We start from the raw sequence: 21,027 nt of genomic DNA on the forward strand, positions 1-21,027 counted from the left end.
TTTCCGTGTTAACCTTCCTCTGATATTGCTGCACCTTTTGCATCCAAAGCTTACACATGTAATGGAGTTTCTACCTACGCCTTTTCTACAAAGCGAGCAGGGACAGAATCCATGTTGCCATGGAAAACCTTAAAAGTGAATGCTAAATAGCAAGATGCTCTTAATGGAAGGGAAGAAAGTGATCAAACACTGACCAGAGAGAAACTTCTCTCGGGTAACTTCTGATGATTACTGAACCTACTTAACAAATAAAAAAGGCAAACTAAAGAGTAGTAAATTTACAGTAACAACAGCTACTACAACTACTGTTGCTGTATAATAACAAAGTAATATATTCTATGAAACATAAAACCATAGTAAAAACTAACAGCTTTATTCTATCTACCAATATAAGGGACATAACTCAACCTCTATGCAATCATTTGACCTGTGAGATATAACTTTGACCCAAGTCTCGTTGAAATCATACTCTACAGTCATCTTTAAAAAAAACATAAGGTTACACTGGACAACTTAAAAAAAGGACAGGATGGTCAAGGCTGGAACAGCCATTATCACAGGCCGGCTCACTGACTTGGGAGTAAACAAACAACAACTAAAATCCATATTTACATCAATATCTATTTTAGAAAAATATGAAGAAATAAGTTAAAAATTATGACATACCTGTAATTGACATGCTTCCCATTGAAGCCACATATCTACCTGGGTATCAATATTAGCATCATTCATAACAACATCTCCGCTGAGCAGATATCTGTGAAGACAATGGAGAGAATTTGTTTCCGTAAAAAAAAAAATCAATAATTATGAAGACAACTTATAACTGACTACAAAAAGATATAAAAGAAATATTCTCATTATAAATGGAATGGGTAGAGAAAAGTTTGATCTGATAGCATGGCACCTGGGACAAGTGTCTTTTATCATAGCCTCTAATTGGTCTTGTGGAATTTAGCAGACACAAACTATGCAGAAGCATGTATGTGAGTTTGACTTGTTAGGGATGCACATATCAAAAAAAAAAACCCCCAAAACTATTACACTTGGAAAAAAAGATCTTTGTAATATCTGTTCAGCACCAAATTGCATACAAATCCTTTGTCACTCGCGCTATCAGAAATGCAGTGAACAAGTTGGAATCTTCAAACATCTATGGCATAATGGCTGGCTTTATCTCTGCTCTGACTGGCAGATGGCAACGCTTCAGGCTATAGATTCAACTTGAGATAGCAGCTAGACTTGTGCGGCAAATAATATGACAAAATAGAGATTAATCTGTATCAATTAAGGAAGATACATTCCTCATTCTAGTCTCGAAGTGTTAAACAAAAGGCAAAGATTGATCTTCTACTTGACAGTTCAGCTGACATTAAAGTTTTGACTTATAAATCACTGGTGACAACAAAAAGAAATGGTTTCACAATCAATTTCTTTTTCCTTGTAGTTAGTATAGGTCGAGGACTACCATCACCCGGAGCTTTTGTAGGTTCTCACTAAATAAGAGAGCTTAATGCAGTTAAAAAATCAGCTTTAACTTGTGCAGGGGTTAATCCTATCTAGGAAATATAGATACATGCCGGATGGCAGAAGACCATAGTTCTGGGAAGTAAAATTGGGTGAAGTGTTTAACATGGAGTTCAGGAAGTGAGACACAGAAGAAATGACAAGAGAAGAGAACGATACATCAAGTGGCATCAAGTTTACGAGGTAAAAGAAGAGAGGGAGGAAAAGAAAAGAGAAAAAAAAAAGGAAAACGGGGACGACTTTCTATTTATTGAATATTACCTGGTGGCTGAGTTTGTTGAAAACAAGAAATCATCTTTAGCCAATTCCAAGACTGGCAGTTGCGTTTTTGACAAATAGGGAACAATTCTTTCTACAAATGAATGAAACGATGCATTAGATAATTAAATGACAAAACAATAGAAGCTAAATAAACAGGATAAATACAATGATAAAGCAACATCATCATCATTATCATCATCATTTAACGTCCGCTTTCCAGGCTAGCATGGGTTGGACGATTTGACTGGTGAACCAGATGGCTGCACCATGCTCCTATCTGATCTGGCAGAGTTTCTATAGCTGGATGCCCTTCCTAACGCCAACCACTCCAAGAGTGTAGTGGGTGCTTTTACATGCCACCGGCACGAGGGCCAGTCAGGTGGTACTGGCAACGGCCAAACTCAAAATGGTGTTTTTTACATGCCACCTGCACAGGAGCCAGTCCAGAGGCTCTGGCAACGACCTCGCTCGAATGTTTTTTTTTTCTACGTGCCACCGGCACAAGTGCCAGTAAGGCGACGCTGGTAACGATCATGCTCAAATGGTGCTATCTACATGCCACTGGCACAGAAGCCAGACAGCTGATCTGGCAATGAACACGCTCAGACAGTGCTGTTAGTGCTCCACTGGCACTGGTGCCATTCATCGAATTTGGTTCAATTACGATTTCAATTTCACTTGCTCCAACAGGTATTCGCAAGCCGAGTTTAGTGTCCAATGAAGGAGAGGTTGGCATGGGTGCCAGTCGTCGAATTTGGTTCGATTTCGATTTCATTTGCCTCAACAGGTCTTCGCAAGCATAGTTTAGTGTCCAGTGATGAAGAGGTACGCCTAAGTGGGCTGGCTACACCCCTGGCAGAGGTCATGGATTATGGTCTCACTTGGCTTACCGGGTCTTCTCACGCACTGCATATTTCCAAAGGTCTCGGTCAGTAGCCATTGCTTTGGTGAGGCCTAATGTTCGAAGGTCGTGCTTCACCACCTCATCCCAGGTCTTCCTGGGTCTACCTCTTCCAGAGGTTCCCTCAACTGCCAGGATGTGGCACTTTTTCACACAGCTATCCTCATCCATTCTTGCCACATGACCATACCAGCACAATCGTCTCTCTTGCACACCACAACTGATGCTTCTTATGTTCAACTTTTCTCTCAAGATACTTACGCTCTGTCGGGTATGCACACTGACATTACACATCCATCAGAGCATACTGGCTTCATTCCTTGTGAGCCTACGCATGTCCTCAGCAGTCACGGCCCATGCTTCACTGCCATGAAGCATGGCTGTTCGTACACATGTGTCATACATTCTGCCTTTTAGTCTGAGCGAGAGGCCCCTTGTCACCAGCAGAGGTAAGAGCTCTCTGAACTTTGCCCAGGCTATTTTTATTCTAGCAGCTACACTTTCAGTGCACCCTCTCCCACTACTAACTTGGTCACCTAGATAGCGGAAGCTATCAACTACTTCTAGTTTTTCTCCCTGGAATGTGGCAAAAGTTGTTTTCTGAACATTTTCAGTGTTTATTGCACCTGAACATCTGCCACATACAAAAACTAACTTCCTAGTTAACCTTCCTTTGATATTGCTGCACCTCTTATGTGTCCATAGTTTGCACTGGGTACATTTTATAGAGTTTCTACCTACGCCTTTTCTACAGATTGAGCAGAGCCATCTACCTGAAGGGGTTTGTGTTTTGTCTACCTTCCTACTTATTAGGAGTTTGGTTTTAGCTAGGTTGACTCTAAGGCTCTTCGATTCTAGTCCCTGCTTCCACACCTGAAACTTCTCTAGTTCTGATAGTGACTCAGCAATTAGAGCAAGGTCATCAGCATAGAGGAGCCCCCAGGGGCATCCTGTCTTGAATTCCTGTGTTATTGCCTGGAGGACTATGATAAATAGGAGGGGGCTGAGGACTGAACCTTGGTGGACCGCTACCTCTACCCGGAATTCTTCACTGTACTCATTGCCAACCGTCACCTTACTGACAGCGTCCCTGTACATGGCTTGCACAGCTCTCACTAACCATTCATTTATCCCTAGTTTCCTCATTGACCACCAGATAAGGGATCGGGGGATCCTGTCAAAGGCTTTCTCCATGTCAACGAAAGCCAGGTACAAAGGTTTGTCTTTGGTCAGGTATTTCTCCTGCAGCTGTCTTACCAGAAATATAGCATCAGTGGTGCTTTTCCCTGACATGAACTCAAGCTGCATCTCATCTAAACTGACTCTCTCCTTACAGGGATAAATAAGTAAAAACAACACAATTAGAAATCAATAATGTCCAGCATGGAAACTAAAAAGCAGCACCTAAATCTGTATTTTTTTCACTCAAAACTTGGCCTCAGAACTGAAATGGCCATTGCTATTTCATTTAATAAGATAGTAATTTGAATTACTGTTCATTTTCCATGGTGGCAAAAGACACACAGAAACAAATACAAATATATATGGCATAGACGTGGCTGTGTGGTAAGAAGTTTGCTTCCCAACCACATGGTTCTGTGTTCAGTTCCACTTGCATGGCACCTTGGACAAGTGTCTTTTGCTATATCCTTGGGCCACCCAAAGCCTTGTGAGTAGATTCAGTAGACAGAAACTGAAAGAAGCCCACTGTACATACATGTGAGTCTGTGTTTGCCCCACCCTCATCACCACCACTTTCTTTATGGTACTTGCTATTATTTACAAATCTGTTTATTTATAGTTGTCTTCTTTCTTTTCTATAACTACAAAATGTTTTATTCAAAATACGAACAGGAATATATTTAACAAAAGAAAATAAAAAACAAAAAAAGGGAGAAAAGAAAACAAAACATCAATGCAGTACCAAAAGTGCTTCAATTGGTCGCACATCACAAGGTTTAAGGGAACCTACTGAAGCAAGCCAACATACGGCGTTACCCCGGGCGATAGTAAGGCTAAGGCATTGGAAAAGCCAAGCACCCTCACAGACATCACCTGATACGTTGGTAAGGCAAGATGAAATGCTGAGGTAAAAAATTCTTCAACTGCAATGGTCCAGAAACATAAATACTATTCATACATCTAACTACATTTAAAGTCACCAAACTATTCCAACTGAAATCATTTGAATTTATTAGACCATGACCCTCAGATTAGGAGATATTTAAGCTCATTTCAGTTATGGCATAAGATGAGACTTTTAGTTAATACCATATTTAAAAAGCAGACAAATAATGTCTGTATATAAAAATAGTGAACCTGGACTTGAAATCAATCAAAGAATACACTATATGACATGGAAACATTAAAAAACTGAAATGCTCACCATTCAGTAAGCCTTTTGTTTTAATTGCTCACATCTTCTCAACTTGTGAACCAACTTGCCATTAAAGAAATGCAATTTTGCAGAGAGCTGAGGAATTACCTCTCCCCATGTTATTATCAAACACGAAAACAATAAAGACGGTTCCCATTCTGGAAAAGTATGAAAATTTTTTTTAGGGGGAATCGCATGACCGTGACATATAGAACACATTATCGAAAACGAAAATCGCCAAAATTAAAAAATAAAAAAGTTACAGCCATTTCCAATGTCCACCGTTCAGATGACTCTAGTATTCTACGACAGATGGTTCGTTAAGTAGAGCGTATGTACGTGTCTGAAAAATAATGGGTGTACATATGAGTGTGTATTAATGTATGTACGTAAATATGAAAGCGGTATTCCTTCACTATAAACGAAAGAATACCATAAAAACTAATGTGTGTGTGTGTGTGTGTGTGTGTGTTCGGCTTTATGTATTTGTATTCATTCACACTCGAGCACACACAGACACGTACACCCATTAACCTTTATACACACCTACATATTTCTTTCTTTTTTTTTGTCATGGTCGATAAACTAAGAAGTACCAGATGAGCATTGGGGTTGATGTAAAGGACCTTTCCCACCTCCCACCAAATTGCTGGCCTTGTGCCAAAATTTGAAACCAATATATGTTCGATGCGTGTGAATAGAAATTCGTTCGGTCCAAACAAGATTGTCAAAGTCTATTGTTTAATTATAATAAAATTTTGGCAATCCTCTAAGTTACACGGTTTGTCTCTTGTTTTTTTTTCTTTTGAGATTTGTTCTGAGTTAAAAGAAAATAAAAAGTAACAAAAAGTGTTGATATTATTAAACGTCCCGCGCTCAGACGAGAAATGTTTTTCCTTTAATTCCATTTGAACCAAAAACGATATATTCTGACTCGATTAATTATTTTATTTTATTAAAAGTGAAACAATAAAAAAAGTTCAATGAAGGGATTTGAATTCAGAAGGAAAAGCACTCTAACCACTCTACCGATCGATTGGAGGTATGAACTGAATGAAAGAGCACTTACCATCTTTCTTCCTATGAACAACATTAATATTTCTGTTGGATAAGTTTACAGCAATAAATAATTTTAGAGTTTCTGGATTATTGGCGACGTCCGTGTGGAGAGTCGGAAGAGCCATGGTTGAAACTCTCTAACGTTAGAAGGGAGATAAGTCAGTATTAGTACTCCCGATTGTAAAGGTACTGACGACATCGGGCAGGCTCTAGAGGTGGTCGCTTAGATAGCTAGAAATAACAGTCGAATCTCCTTCGTTAACCATTTCGCATACACCTAGTTGCTGAAAAATCTCTATTTAAGAACAGTAACAATTTTAAGAGGTTAATAGGTAAGGATATCAAAGTAAGAAAACAAAATGATAAGAAATATATTTAACTTACATTTAATGAAGCATGGTATTAAAATTTGCGGTAGGGAAGAGATAAAGGTAAACCCTAAAAGAGGAGGTAGTAGGTATGGGAGGAGTGAGGGCAGTTGGAGGTATTCCGACCAAAGAGATTTTATAAGTTGTAATGTTACAAATGTTATTACAAATATGATTTTATAGTTTCTAGGGGGTATATAATTAGGAGACTTACTCATATAAAAGCCATTACAAATATACATAATACGATCAGTAGGGGGAGAACATCATAGAACGGAAAACAATAGTTTAATCACCAAAAACATGATGAAGTCAGACTAACTAAGCAGGAGTTTTCATAGGAGAATAATTACATGTAGCACACCACATACCATAACATGTAGCTTATAACATATGCAATGCAATTTAGTTCACCATATAACTCAACATCCCATGATTTTATTATATTTAATACTAGAGGGTAAGTTTACAACAGATATGACACCAAAATTAATCTCCACCATCAAAAGTAGTGAGGGCTGTTGGAGATATTCCGACCAAAGAGGATTTACTCTCCACTGTAAAGGTACTGACGACATCAGGCAGGATCTAGAGGTGGTCGCTTAAATAGCTAGAAATAACAGTCGAATCTCCTTCGTTAACCATTTCCCATACACCTAGTAGCTGAAAAATCTCTATTTAAGAACAGTAACAATTTTAAGAGATAAGAGGTTGATAGGTAAGGTTATCAAAGTAAGAAAACAAAGTATGGTTAAAGAGGGACCAGTGGAAAGGCTCAAGTCTGACTGGTGGGTGTTTTGCTATGGTTGAAAGATCTAAGAGGAAGGTAGTGATGGGGTGCTAGAGCAAACAGTCAAGGAACAAGAAGAGAGGACATGGAGGGTGTCTTGCTATAGAGAGGGATGTAGATGGCAGAAGGAGCTAAGAATGAGATAGTGATAAGGTGCTAAAGCAAACTGTCAAGAAACAAGCAACAAGAAGGTAAGCATAAGAGAGGATGAGTGAGTGTGGATGCTTTCATCCACAGTGTGAAGAGGAAATAAGATGGGAAACACCAGTTTGCAGAGGGGTGAGATGGGAGAGTGGAGGCGCAATGGCCCAGTGGCTAGGGCAACGGACTTGCGGTCATAGGATCGCGGTTTCGATTCCCAGACCGGGCGTTGTGAGTGTTTATTGAGCGAAAACATCTAAAGCTCCACGAGGCTCTGGCAGGGGATGGTGGCGAACCCTGCTGTACCCTTTCACCACAACTTTCTCTCACTCTTTCTTCCTGTTTCTGTTGTGCCTGTAATTCAAAGGGTCAGCCTTGTCACGCTGAATATCCCCAAGAACTACGTTAAGGGTACACATGTCTGTGGAGTGCTCAGCCACTTGCACGTTAATTTCACGAGCAGGCTGTTCCGTTGATCGGATCAACTGGAACCCTCGACGTTGTAAGCGACGGAGTGCCAACAATGAGAGGGGAGAAATAGGAATGACCCAGGAAAGAGAACAGCACAGACAGCATTGATTCTTTTAGGATTTTATTTAAAAATTTAATGAAACAATTTAAGGTTTTTAATTGAACTACATAACATTTCTGTCACAAGATTGTTTTTGCTGATTTTATCAGAAAGAATTCCTTACATTGATGCAAGACCAAAAATCTAAGGAAGGGAGAAGGATGTAGACAGTTGTATGAAACCCAGTATATTACAGGTATTTCTTTCATCAATCTTAGAGGAATAAACAATGAAGTCAGGATTTGAATTTAGAATGCAGAAAGATAGAATTAAATGCAGTATGGTTATGTTCTTAATTCTTCACTCTTTGGTAACATTAAATAAGGTTGTTGATTAGCAGAATCATTAAGAAAATCAAATAAAATCCTTTGCAATATTTTAGTAATGGCTAAAGCAGAGAACTGGAAGAACCATTAGCATGTTGGGCAAAGTACTTAGCAGCATTTCACCCATCTGTCTAGTCTGAGATCAACTTCCACTGAGGTTGACTTTGTCTTTCATCCTTTTGGAGTTGATGAAAAAAAAGGTACCAGTTGCATACTGAGGTCAATCTAAGTGATATACTCTCTTCCATGAAATTGCTGGCCTTGTGTCAAAATTTGAAACCAATATGTAGTGTAATGGCTATTTATATTCTGTGTTCAAATCCTGCCAAGATCAACTTTACCTCTCACCTTTCTAGGGTCAATCCAGTACAGTGTCAGCCAGGTTTTGTAGATGAGATAATTAACTGGTTCTCCTTTTCCTCAAATTTGGGGCCTCATACCTTTGTCAGAAATCACTATTAATTAGAAGTAATTCTTGTAGATGTATAAACATGCTGTGTTTGGATTTGTACTAATATGAATAAGTCATCAAACAAAATGCCTTTCAGAGTTTTATTATTTTTAATGTTCTGAGTTCAAATCCCACCATAGACAGCTTTGCCTTTCATCTTTCCTGGGTCAATAAAATAAATTCTGGGCTCGATTCCAATCAACTCCGCCAATCTCCCAAAGTTGAAGTCATGTTCCTGCCTGGGTTAGAAATTGTTATTTTGAATAATAAATAACCTATGGTTACTCTACAGAACACATTATACAGATTGTCACCAACTTCTGTTAAATTTGTTTTGTTAAGCAAACAATGTTGTTCACTCAGCTAGAAATAACAACCAAATCACTCAAATAACACTTCCTACCATATTGGAAAAGAAAACATTGAGTAATGTGGTCTTGGGTCTACTTTTCCTGGAAAAACAAGATAGGATGGTCATGGCTGGGATGTCTTTGATCATTGGGCAGCTTCATGAAGTTTAATTCGGGCCTAAAGTACTACTAAGGTTGCTGCTGCTACCTGTAGGGATTTCTTGAAATCAACAATGTTACAGAAATAACTTACAAATACTTCTTTGAAAATCTTTCATTTCCTTCGTTAGAATAATTATAGATGCAAGTAGGGCCAAGTGATTAACAAGTTAGCTTCACAATCTCACAATTGTTGTTGTTTAATGCTTGGTACAATGTAGCTTCAGTTATGTAATAACCCATTTAATGAGCTATTTGAATTTCCTTTCCATTCAAAAGTCTTTAACCAATAAAAAAAGTGTACAACAGATGATAGGAGTGTAAAGTAAAAAAAAAAAAAAAAAAAGAAGGGAACTAGGCTGGTTTTTAAGTTGATCTTCTTGCTGTTCATAAATGAAATTAGAGCGTGTCTTTTTGAAAAGGAAAATGAAGAAACAGAAGCAGAAAAACAAGATTTGTGTTGTAACCTGATACTGTAAGAGAATGTTGTGATCACCTGAGTAATTTAGTAGGACAGTTTGTGTTATCATGTGTAAGTGAAAGAGAGGTATAGTATGTGTGAGAGAGAGTGGGGTGAGTGAAGAAATGTGAATGTTCTGTGCCATGGAGGGTCAGTTGTAATCTCATCAACGGATGAGATGAAACTTTTTTGAGGCAGATTTTCTATGGCTGGATGCCCTTCCTGTTACCAACCCTCACTTGGCTCCTAATATGATCATATTTTCCTCTGGCCAAATGATAGGGCAGCTTTTAAGCTAGCTCTTTGTGGAGGGCTCTTAACTGGGCCTTGGGTCCAACAATGACACTTCACGCATTGAGCACATATCAAATTTTATTAAACTTGACCAATTTTCATCAAAACAATGATATAATTTGTCAACTTGGAATTTATTGCGTAGCAACATGATACACCAATTTTACTGCAACTCTTTTCATTCACAATTCCTCGCTCAAAATTCGTTGGCAGGAGCTCCAGGACACACCAATCATATCAACAAGTTCGTTAATTGTTCGGTGATGGTTCCCCAAGATTAGTTCATGAATTTTCATGATGTTTTAACTCGTTTGGGAGGTCAATGGCCACCCTAAATAAGGCTGGTCTTCAAGCGACAAGTGACCATGCCTAAAGCATGTAAACCATTTTTAAACTTGTGTTCTGCACATGGCACTGAGTCCATGTAAGCTGTTTGAAGCATGACAACTGTTTCGGCTGCTGTTTTCTCCAACAGAAAACAGAATTTCATGGAAGCATGCTGTTCCTTCATTTCAGCCATCGCAAAAATCGACGAGCTGGAGAGAAGCACTGCAAAACAAAGATGCACCACATGGCAGTATGACCTTACTCTATGATGCCATTTAGCAGACTGATGCCTGAGGGTCACACCAAGTGGCAGAAGTCTGAACTACAACGAACTTGTCCCAAAGAGACTTTTTCCAGTTACTTTGGGGTACCTCTTTGTATTTATTGTCCATCGTCTACTCTGTTACTTTTTCTTTTTATCTTCTATTTAATTACGATGAGAAATAATGACATAATTTATGCGTTTAGAGAGACTTGGAAACAGCTGACCAGTGCAAGTGTGGTCAGTTGAAAACTTTGCATACTCTGGATACCAGAAGGTTTCTGGGGTCATCAGCAGAGAATGCACATCATCTTAGGGCCCTCCTCTCGAAACCTTTACAGCAGACCTAGTGTTTTGACTGATTAGTACTTGATCACAAATCCGTTTTGAGATTATCACCTCTCCAGCCAGGTCCCCTCTTCATTCCTTTTCAGCCATATCCAATGGCTGGCCCTCTCAACCGTTGCTAGGATCTCCTTCAAGATGTTGTTTGCTTGCCCATATCGGACACCAATTGACAGCAGTCACTGTCTCAGTCTGGTCCTAACAAAATTCTTTTATTGGTTGTTCTATTTTTACTACTGCTACCACCACCACCATGTCTGCTGCTGCCTCCCATTGTCTCTGTACTCCGGTAGCTTCACTTCTTTGAGCTGACTAATTTTCTGACTCGCTGTATACAATGCCAGAAGAAAACAGAAGGAAAGAAAGAGAAAGTGAAATACAAGCAACTGACCAACTATGACCACCCAACCTCTATAAGAAGAAACAAAATATTATAACCCTGGAATTTATATGTACCCCAACCAACAACTTCACCACAAACTAAATGCAGTGGAATTGCATCAGTGACCAAGTTGCAGTTGGTACAAAGAAAAATTTGGTAGGGAATAATAAATGTTTAAATGAAGTTAATAGTCTTTGTGTGGTTTTGAATGGCTTTTATTGTTGCTTACATGCTGCAATTGTTATATATATATATATATATATATATATATATATATATATATATATATATATATACACACATTTGTAGAAACTCTGCCAGATCAGACTGGAGCCTGGTGTTGCCATCTGGTTTCACCAGTCCTCAGTCAAATCGTCCAACCCATGCTAGCATGGAAAGCGGACATTAAACGACAATGATGACGATGATGATACACATCCGCACCTTATTTATTGGTGAGCAACAGTGCCATTAGCTACAGGTTTCCAAAGAGCCAATGATTGGTTCCCTGTTTCTTTGAAGGTGAGAGTGATAAGTATCTGTAAGTCAGTGCAGAATAACAAGAACAAGGAATTGGATTATAAAAAAAAGCACCTGGAGTTTATATTTCTACTTCAATACATTGGTGAAAGACAGGCTTAAGCTTAGTTTCTTTTCACTTAACCAGGTACCATGCAAAGGGACTGAACCAAGAACCACAAGAGTGCAAAGAGACCTTATTACTTGGAGAAGTAAGGTGACCTACACTGCTATCAGTTATAATATTAACCAATTCTTGTATGGGTTGCATGGGTCTGTAAATGTTATCCTTTGATGCCTCTCACTGCAGTATTATCAAAGTTTTGAGAGCCACAGTTTTAAGTGGGTCTATGCACTTTTACTCTTGATACATTTAACTGACAATTGAAGATATTTCTTTAGCCAAAATAAATCAGCCAACACCTCCAAGCATAGCCATCTCTTTTGCCTATAACAGTGATGCCATAATCATATGTTGTAAGTTAATATTGTACATTCAAAGGATCAACTGGAACCTGTCCCTCTTCACTCAAACTGCCACACACTGTTATACTTCTTAATATCACTATACAAAATGGAATAAATTGCTTTGTCTTGAGGTAAAGAAGCCGAACGTTTTGAGCAGAACTCTTTAAGAGAGAGAGAGAATATCTATTGATTTCCAATTACCATTAATCAATTACAGGTCTGCTGAATCATGGCTGGCTTGACTAGAGATTGTTTTTAACATGGATCTACATCTATGATCTCAGCTTCCTTCAACTATCATTAGTTTGTTGTACACTTCTTCACAAATCCTAGTCCAAAGAATTTAATCAATCTTTCTTTTCCCAACTGCAACCGTCTCATAATCCATTCCAGTATTTCTTTTATTTTATTTTATTTTTTTTTTTTTGCAGAGATTGACTAACTGTTTCAATCTCACTTGTCTGTGAACATCTGCAAGAGTTTTGGCAGCACACCTTCTCCTTTACTAATAGAAACAACTTGCCAAGATCATAAAATATATTCCCTTGGTCCAGTTAGTTATCCATCGTATGCAACCCGATCTTTAGCTTACAGCAATCTCATATAACAAGTCAATGTCTAGTCAGCTATTTATGTACACATTCAATCACACACAAACTAGAAAACTTTCACTCTAACCCTAACCCTAACATTCTCAGCACAAAACAACATTCATAGCCAGGTTTCTACTCCGAGTGATTTCCACCAGTAATTATGGAGGCATTGGAAAGGATTTGGTGATGCTGTCCTCCCTTTTCTTATTAAGCTGACCAAAAATAAGAAATACAAAAATCTCATTGTTTTAAGATCAATAAAAGGAATTGAGATATTTGGTTTCTGCCACATACTTCTCTTGTCTGATTAGAACTCTATTTGTGGTTTCACATCTCAGTAGAAATGTAACCTCATGACTCTTAAGCCTTTTTCCTTCATTACTTTTACCGTTAACTCTACTTCATTGTTATCGCTTCCTCCCACTTGAACACATCAGAATATAAGTAGTAACTGGTAAAGTTGATGCCACTTGAGTCATCAAAATAAAAAAAAACATTCAGCTTATGATCAAAACAGGAGTTTATAAATGACAAAACTGGTTTTAGGAGTGAACTCTAAATGAAAGTTATAAAACTGACAAAAACCAAATTAGGGAGAATTACTGAAACTATTTTAGATTCCATTTCACTTTGTGTTAGAAATGTTATCGATCTCCTCTCGTGTCTGTTATAAACTGGGTTCAGAATTTTGAACAGAAGAATCCTGAAGGTCAGTTATTCTTGCCAGAAACCCGTTTTGTTTGTTAACTAACACAATATAAGCAAGCTTAACAAATCAAATGGGTGTGACAGCATTAAGTGCAAGAGTAAAGACTTTAATAGCTGCCTGATCAGAGGAGTTGTTTATAAAGTCCATATTGTTATAAAAACTTACACCAGAACTACAGAAAACAGCTTCAAAATGAGATTATATCTACACAAGAATACCTTTAAATATCTGGAAAATAAGTTTATGAAAACATTTATGGCAATTAAAAGAAACTGCTTTTGTCCTTTCAAAATCTGAAGGTCTGTCTTGGAAAAAGTAAACCCTTACAGGCATGTATCCTACTGTTATTCTATGAAAAGCCTGTTGTGCTTCAATGAAAAAAAATTTTTTATCCTGTTTCAAGACAAATCTACCTTAAACCATAAATCCAAACTCCAGAACTGTTGTAGGCATTTCTCAAAATTTCTTATTTTGAAACTTTTGTTATCAAACAAATTACTTTTATAAAGTTGCTGCTTCTCACCATTTTATTTGCTTGATCATTTTTAGCATAACTTCAAATTTGTTGGATATTTTATTCATATCATCGTAATCCTGAAGTGTTTCTTTCTGTTATATTCATTTTATATAATTCTATAAATGGTGTTTGATTGGGTCCTTTTATCTTTTAATATGAACTTTTATCAACCAAGACACAAGTTATGCACATGTATATATTATCATTGTAATTTATAATATTTTTTCACTCATTTTTTTAAAACTATTATCCCAACCTTGAATTGATTCAATCAATAAGATTATTTCTTGGACTACAATTGAATTACTCTAATCCAATGAATTCACAGATGTGGTGCTTTTATCTCATTTTCTTTTCATTATTATAGAGAAGCAAACCTAAGCTGTTTTAAACTCATTTTTTCCTAAGTGACAAAATCTGATCTGTTGCAATTCAATTCTAAAATTCTAAAACAGAGAAAGAAAGGAAGAAAAAAGTGCCAGACATTTCCTACCAATAATTTGCTCCACCAAGAATCTGAAGAATTAATAGCTTATTAATGAATTTATGATTAACTTAAAAGACAAAACAACAATAAAAAAAAAAAGAAAAGTGAGAAAATCTTTTACAAGGTATGAAAGTATAACAACAGAAATTGTTCTCTCTTTCTTTCTTTTAATTGATCTTTTCTTTACACAGTTTGCAACAATTTACAAGGTGTTATCTACATAGTGTGGTTTGCTTTAATTAAATACCTACAGCAGGTAATATTAATGGCTATGGTGACATTAAACATGGTAGCTTAGGATTACATTACAAAAGCAGCACTGTCCACAGAGAATGACTGTCATGTGGTCAAGAGTGTCGGGTTTGTCTGTCCATATATACCCCCTCCCTCCCCCCTGCCTCATCGCTCAATGTCATGGCACATGCATAGCCTTCCCTATCAAGCATTAAGCTGAAACCAGTTGTTAACATAACCTCCATTTGGTTGAGACTAGCCAGCAGCACAATGGGATCCACGCAAGATAAACAGAGTCCGTGGAATACAAGTGATGTAGTTATTGCTGTGATTGGGATATTTAAGCACACATGCTTCAAAAAAGCGATAAGAAGTTATGTCTCAGAAAGACATGGTAAAATTCAAGGTTGAGTGTGAGTAGATGTGCAAACCAAAAGCAGTTTACAGACAAATTTGAATTCTTCAAGAAATAAATAACATTTTCAATGTAGACAATTCAAAAATGTGAATACTAAATCAAACAGGTTGGAAGAATAACTGTACAGAAGTCAGAAGTGTATTTTAGACACAAATAACCATCCAGCTGGCTTGTTAATGGCCAAGAAATATTAAAAATAGAAAGAATCTCAGCAACATTATTATTAGTAGAGTTTAGAATTTTACTTGAATTTTCCAGTTTCTAATTAGTAAATAGGAAAATGTTATTTTCAAAATATTTCTATAAGACCACTGTAGCAGACTGTGTACATAGCACTGAAAGCCAGCAATTTATAGGTTAAAATTTGTTCTGCTGTTTTCTCAAATGATTCTTTCTACAAGATATTATACAGAAATACATACATTAAATACACCTGCAAATGCATGCCATATCTTGTCACCAATATATGGCTTCATTCAATCACATTATTATAAGGTTCACATAAATTGATAAATTAATTTTGTATTCCTCATTGAAATTAATTTGAAAATTAATTCTAAAAAGAAAACAAACAAAAAGGTCAACTATGATGTTGTGAATTTGTTAAAACAATAAATGAGCTTAAAAAAAAAGAACAATTTTATAGCAATTAAAAAAAAAAAAAAAAAAAACCTTTCTAAAACATTACAGTTTGCTGAGTTTGTAGCAAATAGCAAGAGATGAGGAGCGCATTCACAGCACTTTCACAAATGATTCCACATGACATAAACTACAATCATACTTAGTTCCTTTTACTGATGATTGAGTGAAAACAGTAAAAGATGCTATGAAATATAATAGTGTTTAGCTTTAAATCAGAGATCAGTTGTGTCATTAAAGCAAAAATCCCAAAAGGTTTTCATGTAACTTAAAACAAAATTTCTGCCGAAGGATTATTGTAAGGCGTAAGTAAAGAGTTAAAATGTAAAACGGAGTTAAGATACTAAAAATAAAAATAAAAAATTTCAAAAAAATTACAAGTTGGTTGTAGTTACTTGAAAATGTATAACATTATTGTATTTCAAGACATTAAAAAATTTTTTTTTAACTTGTAAGCTTATGAATGTAATTGAAGATGAGTGTACAAATAGTATGAGTGAGTACATATACATACATACCTATATATACACACATACTTACAATGTATGTACATACATACATACAATATATATATAAAATCATCAGTGCAAATCAACTGATTAAATGGTTATTTAATAAGCAAAGATTAATAGAGATGATCTAATGTGTTCCCTTCATTTTATCTTTGGATCTTTGACAGTAAAATAAAAAGCTACTGAATGCAATGTTTTAGAGTTTCTCTTTAATCATTTGGTGGTGGGGGTGGGGGCAAATAAAAAAATACATAGAATAGTTTCAAAAGTGGACAGAATTAAACATAAAATCTAAAATTCAGTTGCTGTGCTCAAAAACAAAATATAGTTTAGCATGGAAAAAAGAAAATCTATTTCTGAGATATATTTTCAACTGCTATTTATTAAGTGATTTTTCTAGATAAGACTCCTTTAACTTAACCCTTTAGCATCTGGCTAAAATATTCTCCCTGTTTTGTGTTGAAATTAACTAGATCTGACCTCTCACACCAACCCTATGATGTCATTATAAGAATAAAATAGAAACATAACTGAAATCTTGAAACTACGAGATAATACATGATTAATTCAAAACAATGCGAATAAATAAGAATTACTGTTGATAATCGGAATGCTAAAGGGTTAAAAAAATTCTTTTTAATTGGTAAAAAAAATCATTAATTAGAAATAATAATAATGGAAATCTTTGAATGTACGTCTGAAAGATTTTTTTCTTTTAATGTAACTGATAAGTAAATAATGATGATATTTTTGATGGATTAGGCAAAGAGTACTAAACAATTAGAGAAAAGTATGAATTTTTATTTTTTATTTAGAAAGATGATGAGTTTGGAAACATGGTGCTGAACACTGCTAAATCATAAACCTTGATATATATTAAAAAACAAAAAAAAACATAATAAATAAAATGGAATGTGAAAATTCATAGTTGCCACTACATCAGCTTAACAAGTGACTAGTTTTAGTGTGACTCCAGTTGGTTTGCTTTTAGCCTCAATTATGTTGAAAGAAATGTAAACTTTGATTTTAAGCTATTTAAATTCAGGGACCAATGTTGTTTGGGTCTATAAAAGAGCAGGAAATTTAAGAAAACAAACTTGAAAACCTGAGTAAAATTGAGTAACATATAAAACATCGTTAGTATTTGGGGGAAAAGAAAACAATTAGCAGCACAATACATAATTAGTTATTGAAACAGTAAGAACTAGACGTGTTTAAACAAAGTAATAATATTAAAAGAAACAGTTCTGATGAAGATCTTTCAAAGCACAATTTATTAATGACTTTGTTGATTAATAAATCAGAATAGAAAGATTATTTGGTAGATTCTCTTTTCTAAAATCCTAACAGTTTCAAACCCCAAACAACAATCAAAATAAATTAGTTGTTGGTATCTGGAAGTGATTTTAGTCCATTTTAATAAAATTAAATGAATAAATAGTAAAAAGTGAATTTAAGAGAGAAACAGGTTGCCTAAAAAGCTAAAAAAATAAAAAAGTAGAATAAAATTTTTTATTTTAATCCAAAGAAATATCAACAAAAATTTTCGATATAAAGGTTTCTAATTTTAAATACAAATAATATGAAATTTCATTCAGAAGTAAAATAAATTATTAGATTATTATGAAAAACAGTTTTGTAGAAAATCTTTCAAAGCATAATTTGATAATGAATTTGTTCACTAATAATTAAAAACAGAAATAGCATTTGAAATAGTCTCTTTTTAAAATCCTTTCTAATTAATTATCACCTTACTAAAATGTCAAACAAAGAAATACATGAAAAGTTATATTTAATTTTTTAAAATAATTTAATAACTCATTATTGATTTTAATTATTCTTCTAAATTCAAATTTCCGTTCGAAATGGTTGGCATAAGTTTATGTGTTATAACAGTGTTAAGATCCCTGAAGGCATGGCATCATATAAAATATGTTTATTAAGGTATTTTAACCCTTTCGTTACCAACCTGGTTGAAACCGGCTCTGGCTCTGAGTATAAATGTCTTCATAAGTTTTGAATTAAAATCTTCCACCAAACCTTGGTCACAATTTATGTTCCTAACACTAGCTTAATGATAACTAAGTTATTTTACTAAATTCTTTGTAATATTTCAAGTAATTGAAAGAAACACAGAACATCTCAAAATATATACGGTAACGAAAGGGTTCAACAGACAAGAGATAATCAAATTCCAAGCAAACTTCTATTAGAGAATTACCAAAGTGTCTAAGAAACAGTTAAGGAAGCAATTTGATGGTGTATTGGTAACATTTTTATTACATAGAAGAGTTGAAATGGTGACAACAGAACTGTAGGGAATGTCACATTAGCTTCAAGTTAAAGAAATAAACAGTGAAAGAAAGGAAGACATGTATTTGAAAGTTGGTCAAGCACCATTTAATCCAATTCCTCAGAAATGATGGCAATGGAATTAAACAAAAGTGTCATTGAAACTAAAAGTCTGTTGATAATTGAAATTAATAATTACAGTGAATTAGCATAAGTTAGGTGTAAGTTAGGTGCAAGACTGAAGTCAAACTAAAACCAATGATAAAAGGAGATGGTCGTAAACACTGACGACAATGAAGATGTACAAGGACTTTATTCAGTTTCATTTCATTCATCCACAGCAAATGTATCAAAACAAAAACTTGATATTTCTAGAAACTGTCAAGTGTCACGGAAATATTTGTAAACACTAAATGGTCTGCAAAAACACATTTTAACCTCTTTAGAGCAAAAAGTTACTTTGGATAAATACCAACAGTTGTTGCTTCATCTTCATATTTTTCATGGCACACACATATGTATACACCTAACAATTATTTAGAATGAGAGTTAAAGAGGGAACCTCTATAAAGTTGCCTGCAAGAAATAGCAACAAAATCTCCCTCAGATCATACTCTTCTGTCTTCAATAACAAGAAGACACATTAGCTAGTGTAGTCATCCAAACCCCTAAAAAGATGAAGTGGTCCCAGCTGGAATGCCTTTAATCATGGGTCTGCAGGATGTTAGGGGCTGACCTGGAGTTAATCAGCAACAACCATTTTTAAATATTCAATCATTATCTACCAATAGTAAACAACTAAAAGTGGAATTGTCTGCGAAAACGAGAGGTAATGGTAAACAACAACAGCTTGCAAAGAATTAGCTAATCATGTAAAATGAATATCAAAATGACGTGAGGAATAATTTACCAAGTTGTATAATGATAGTATTTCTGACAAGTCTATAGCAGCTGGATGCAGACTATGATAATTAGTAAATATTATTTGAGATAACTGACAAAATATTCAAGCATCTCGCTTTCCTTTGTACTGACAATAATATCAAATGATTTTGAAAAGTGTCTGTTGCTAATGTAGTGTTTTGATATCTAAGTTATTGAAGTGAAGAACTTGCACCCATGAATAGACTTATTTGAGGAAGAACACAGAAGACTAATCAGAAAACAATTCTACACCACAAAATATACAATATCTGACAAACCAATTATTAGAATTATATAGAGCAGTTTGTGAGTTGGGATATATTTGGAGTTTTATGTTTTGAGACTAAGTCTTCATTTGAAGATATTTATTTCTCTGAGATTGTGAATAACTGTCAAAGACATTGGTGATAGCTGCCAAAACTACCAAACATCAACTGAATTTCTGTTTGTATTAAAATCAAATAATTTTGAGAGTGTATCTTGCTGCTACAATGAAGATCAGGCAAAGGATCAGTTCCAAAACATTAAATTCCTCTTCCCCTTACATATACAAATATATCCAAACTCATAAAATTTCACTGTAGCGTTTTGGCCAACTCAGACCACCACCAGGTGGGGGTGGGGGATAAATAAAAACAGAGTTTCTTGGATTCTGTTTGTTTATATTTCATTTAGTTCTCAATAATTTATAGAATAAATGGAGATGAAAGCATAGAAAACAGAAAGAATGGATTGCAACAGCATCAGGTGAAGAAAGTGAAATACTGTGTCAGTTTCATAGGATCCGCATTGAGGTTTTCAAAATGCTATTGTGTCGAGAAAATGTCCATCAGAGAAAAGTATCTTATATGAGAGAGAGGGGGGGGGAGGGGGAGAGAAAGAGAGAGAGAGAGGGGGAGAGAGAGAGAGGGGAGAGAGAGAGAGAGAGAGAGAGAGAGAGAGAGCACAACATTATTAGTTGGTGCTAATATATCAAATTTACAGTTTATCAATGCAACAGTATACAGTGCTTAAACACACACACACATTATATAAATATACATCAACATATACACACACACACACATACATATTATATATATATATTATATATATATATATATATATATATATATATATATATATATATATATATATATATATATATATATATATTGTGAAAACAAGCAAAATAGAGTAACAATGCTTCAACTAAAAACAGTTTTTAACAACAAGAAATCTAGAGAATATATTGAATAGAAACTAATGGTGGTTGTTTTCCAATGATTTCCCTTTATTCAGTGGATGCTGAAATAAATATATAACTTGATGTTTTTATTGACATTCATAACCAAACAATGGGATGGGGCACATAGATAAGTGGG

At 35.3% G+C, this 21,027-nt stretch overlaps 1 protein-coding gene across 8 annotated transcripts in view; it reads right to left on the minus strand.

Annotated features, from left to right (window-relative positions):
* Positions 1-9,581, minus strand: part of LOC106872492 (methionine--tRNA ligase, cytoplasmic) — a 40,585-nt gene extending 31,004 nt beyond the window's left edge. For 2 of the 8 annotated variants that reach the window (XR_016244658.1, XM_014919510.3), the window contains exons 1-3: positions 6,136-6,270; positions 1,789-1,879; positions 667-757 (exon numbers count right to left, since the gene is read on the minus strand). Coding sequence is in view for 7 of the 8 variants with exons in the window: in XM_014919510.3 (XP_014774996.1) it covers positions 667-757; positions 1,789-1,879; positions 6,136-6,250 (297 nt within the window). In the remaining variant the exon portion in view is untranslated. Of the gene's footprint in view, positions 1-666; positions 758-1,788; positions 1,880-5,075; positions 5,225-5,329; positions 5,410-6,135; positions 6,271-6,509; positions 7,547-8,669 lie in introns of those variants that run through there. The other 6 variants (XM_089364565.1, XM_089364566.1, XM_089364567.1 and 3 more) reach the window with 6 other exon arrangements.
* Between the last annotated feature and the right edge of the window lie 11,446 nt (positions 9,582-21,027).

Source organism: Octopus bimaculoides, chromosome 16 (assembly GCF_046866305.1).
Source record: "Octopus bimaculoides isolate indiv1 chromosome 16, ASM4686630v1, whole genome shotgun sequence".
NCBI lineage: Eukaryota > Metazoa > Mollusca > Cephalopoda > Octopoda > Octopodidae > Octopus > Octopus bimaculoides.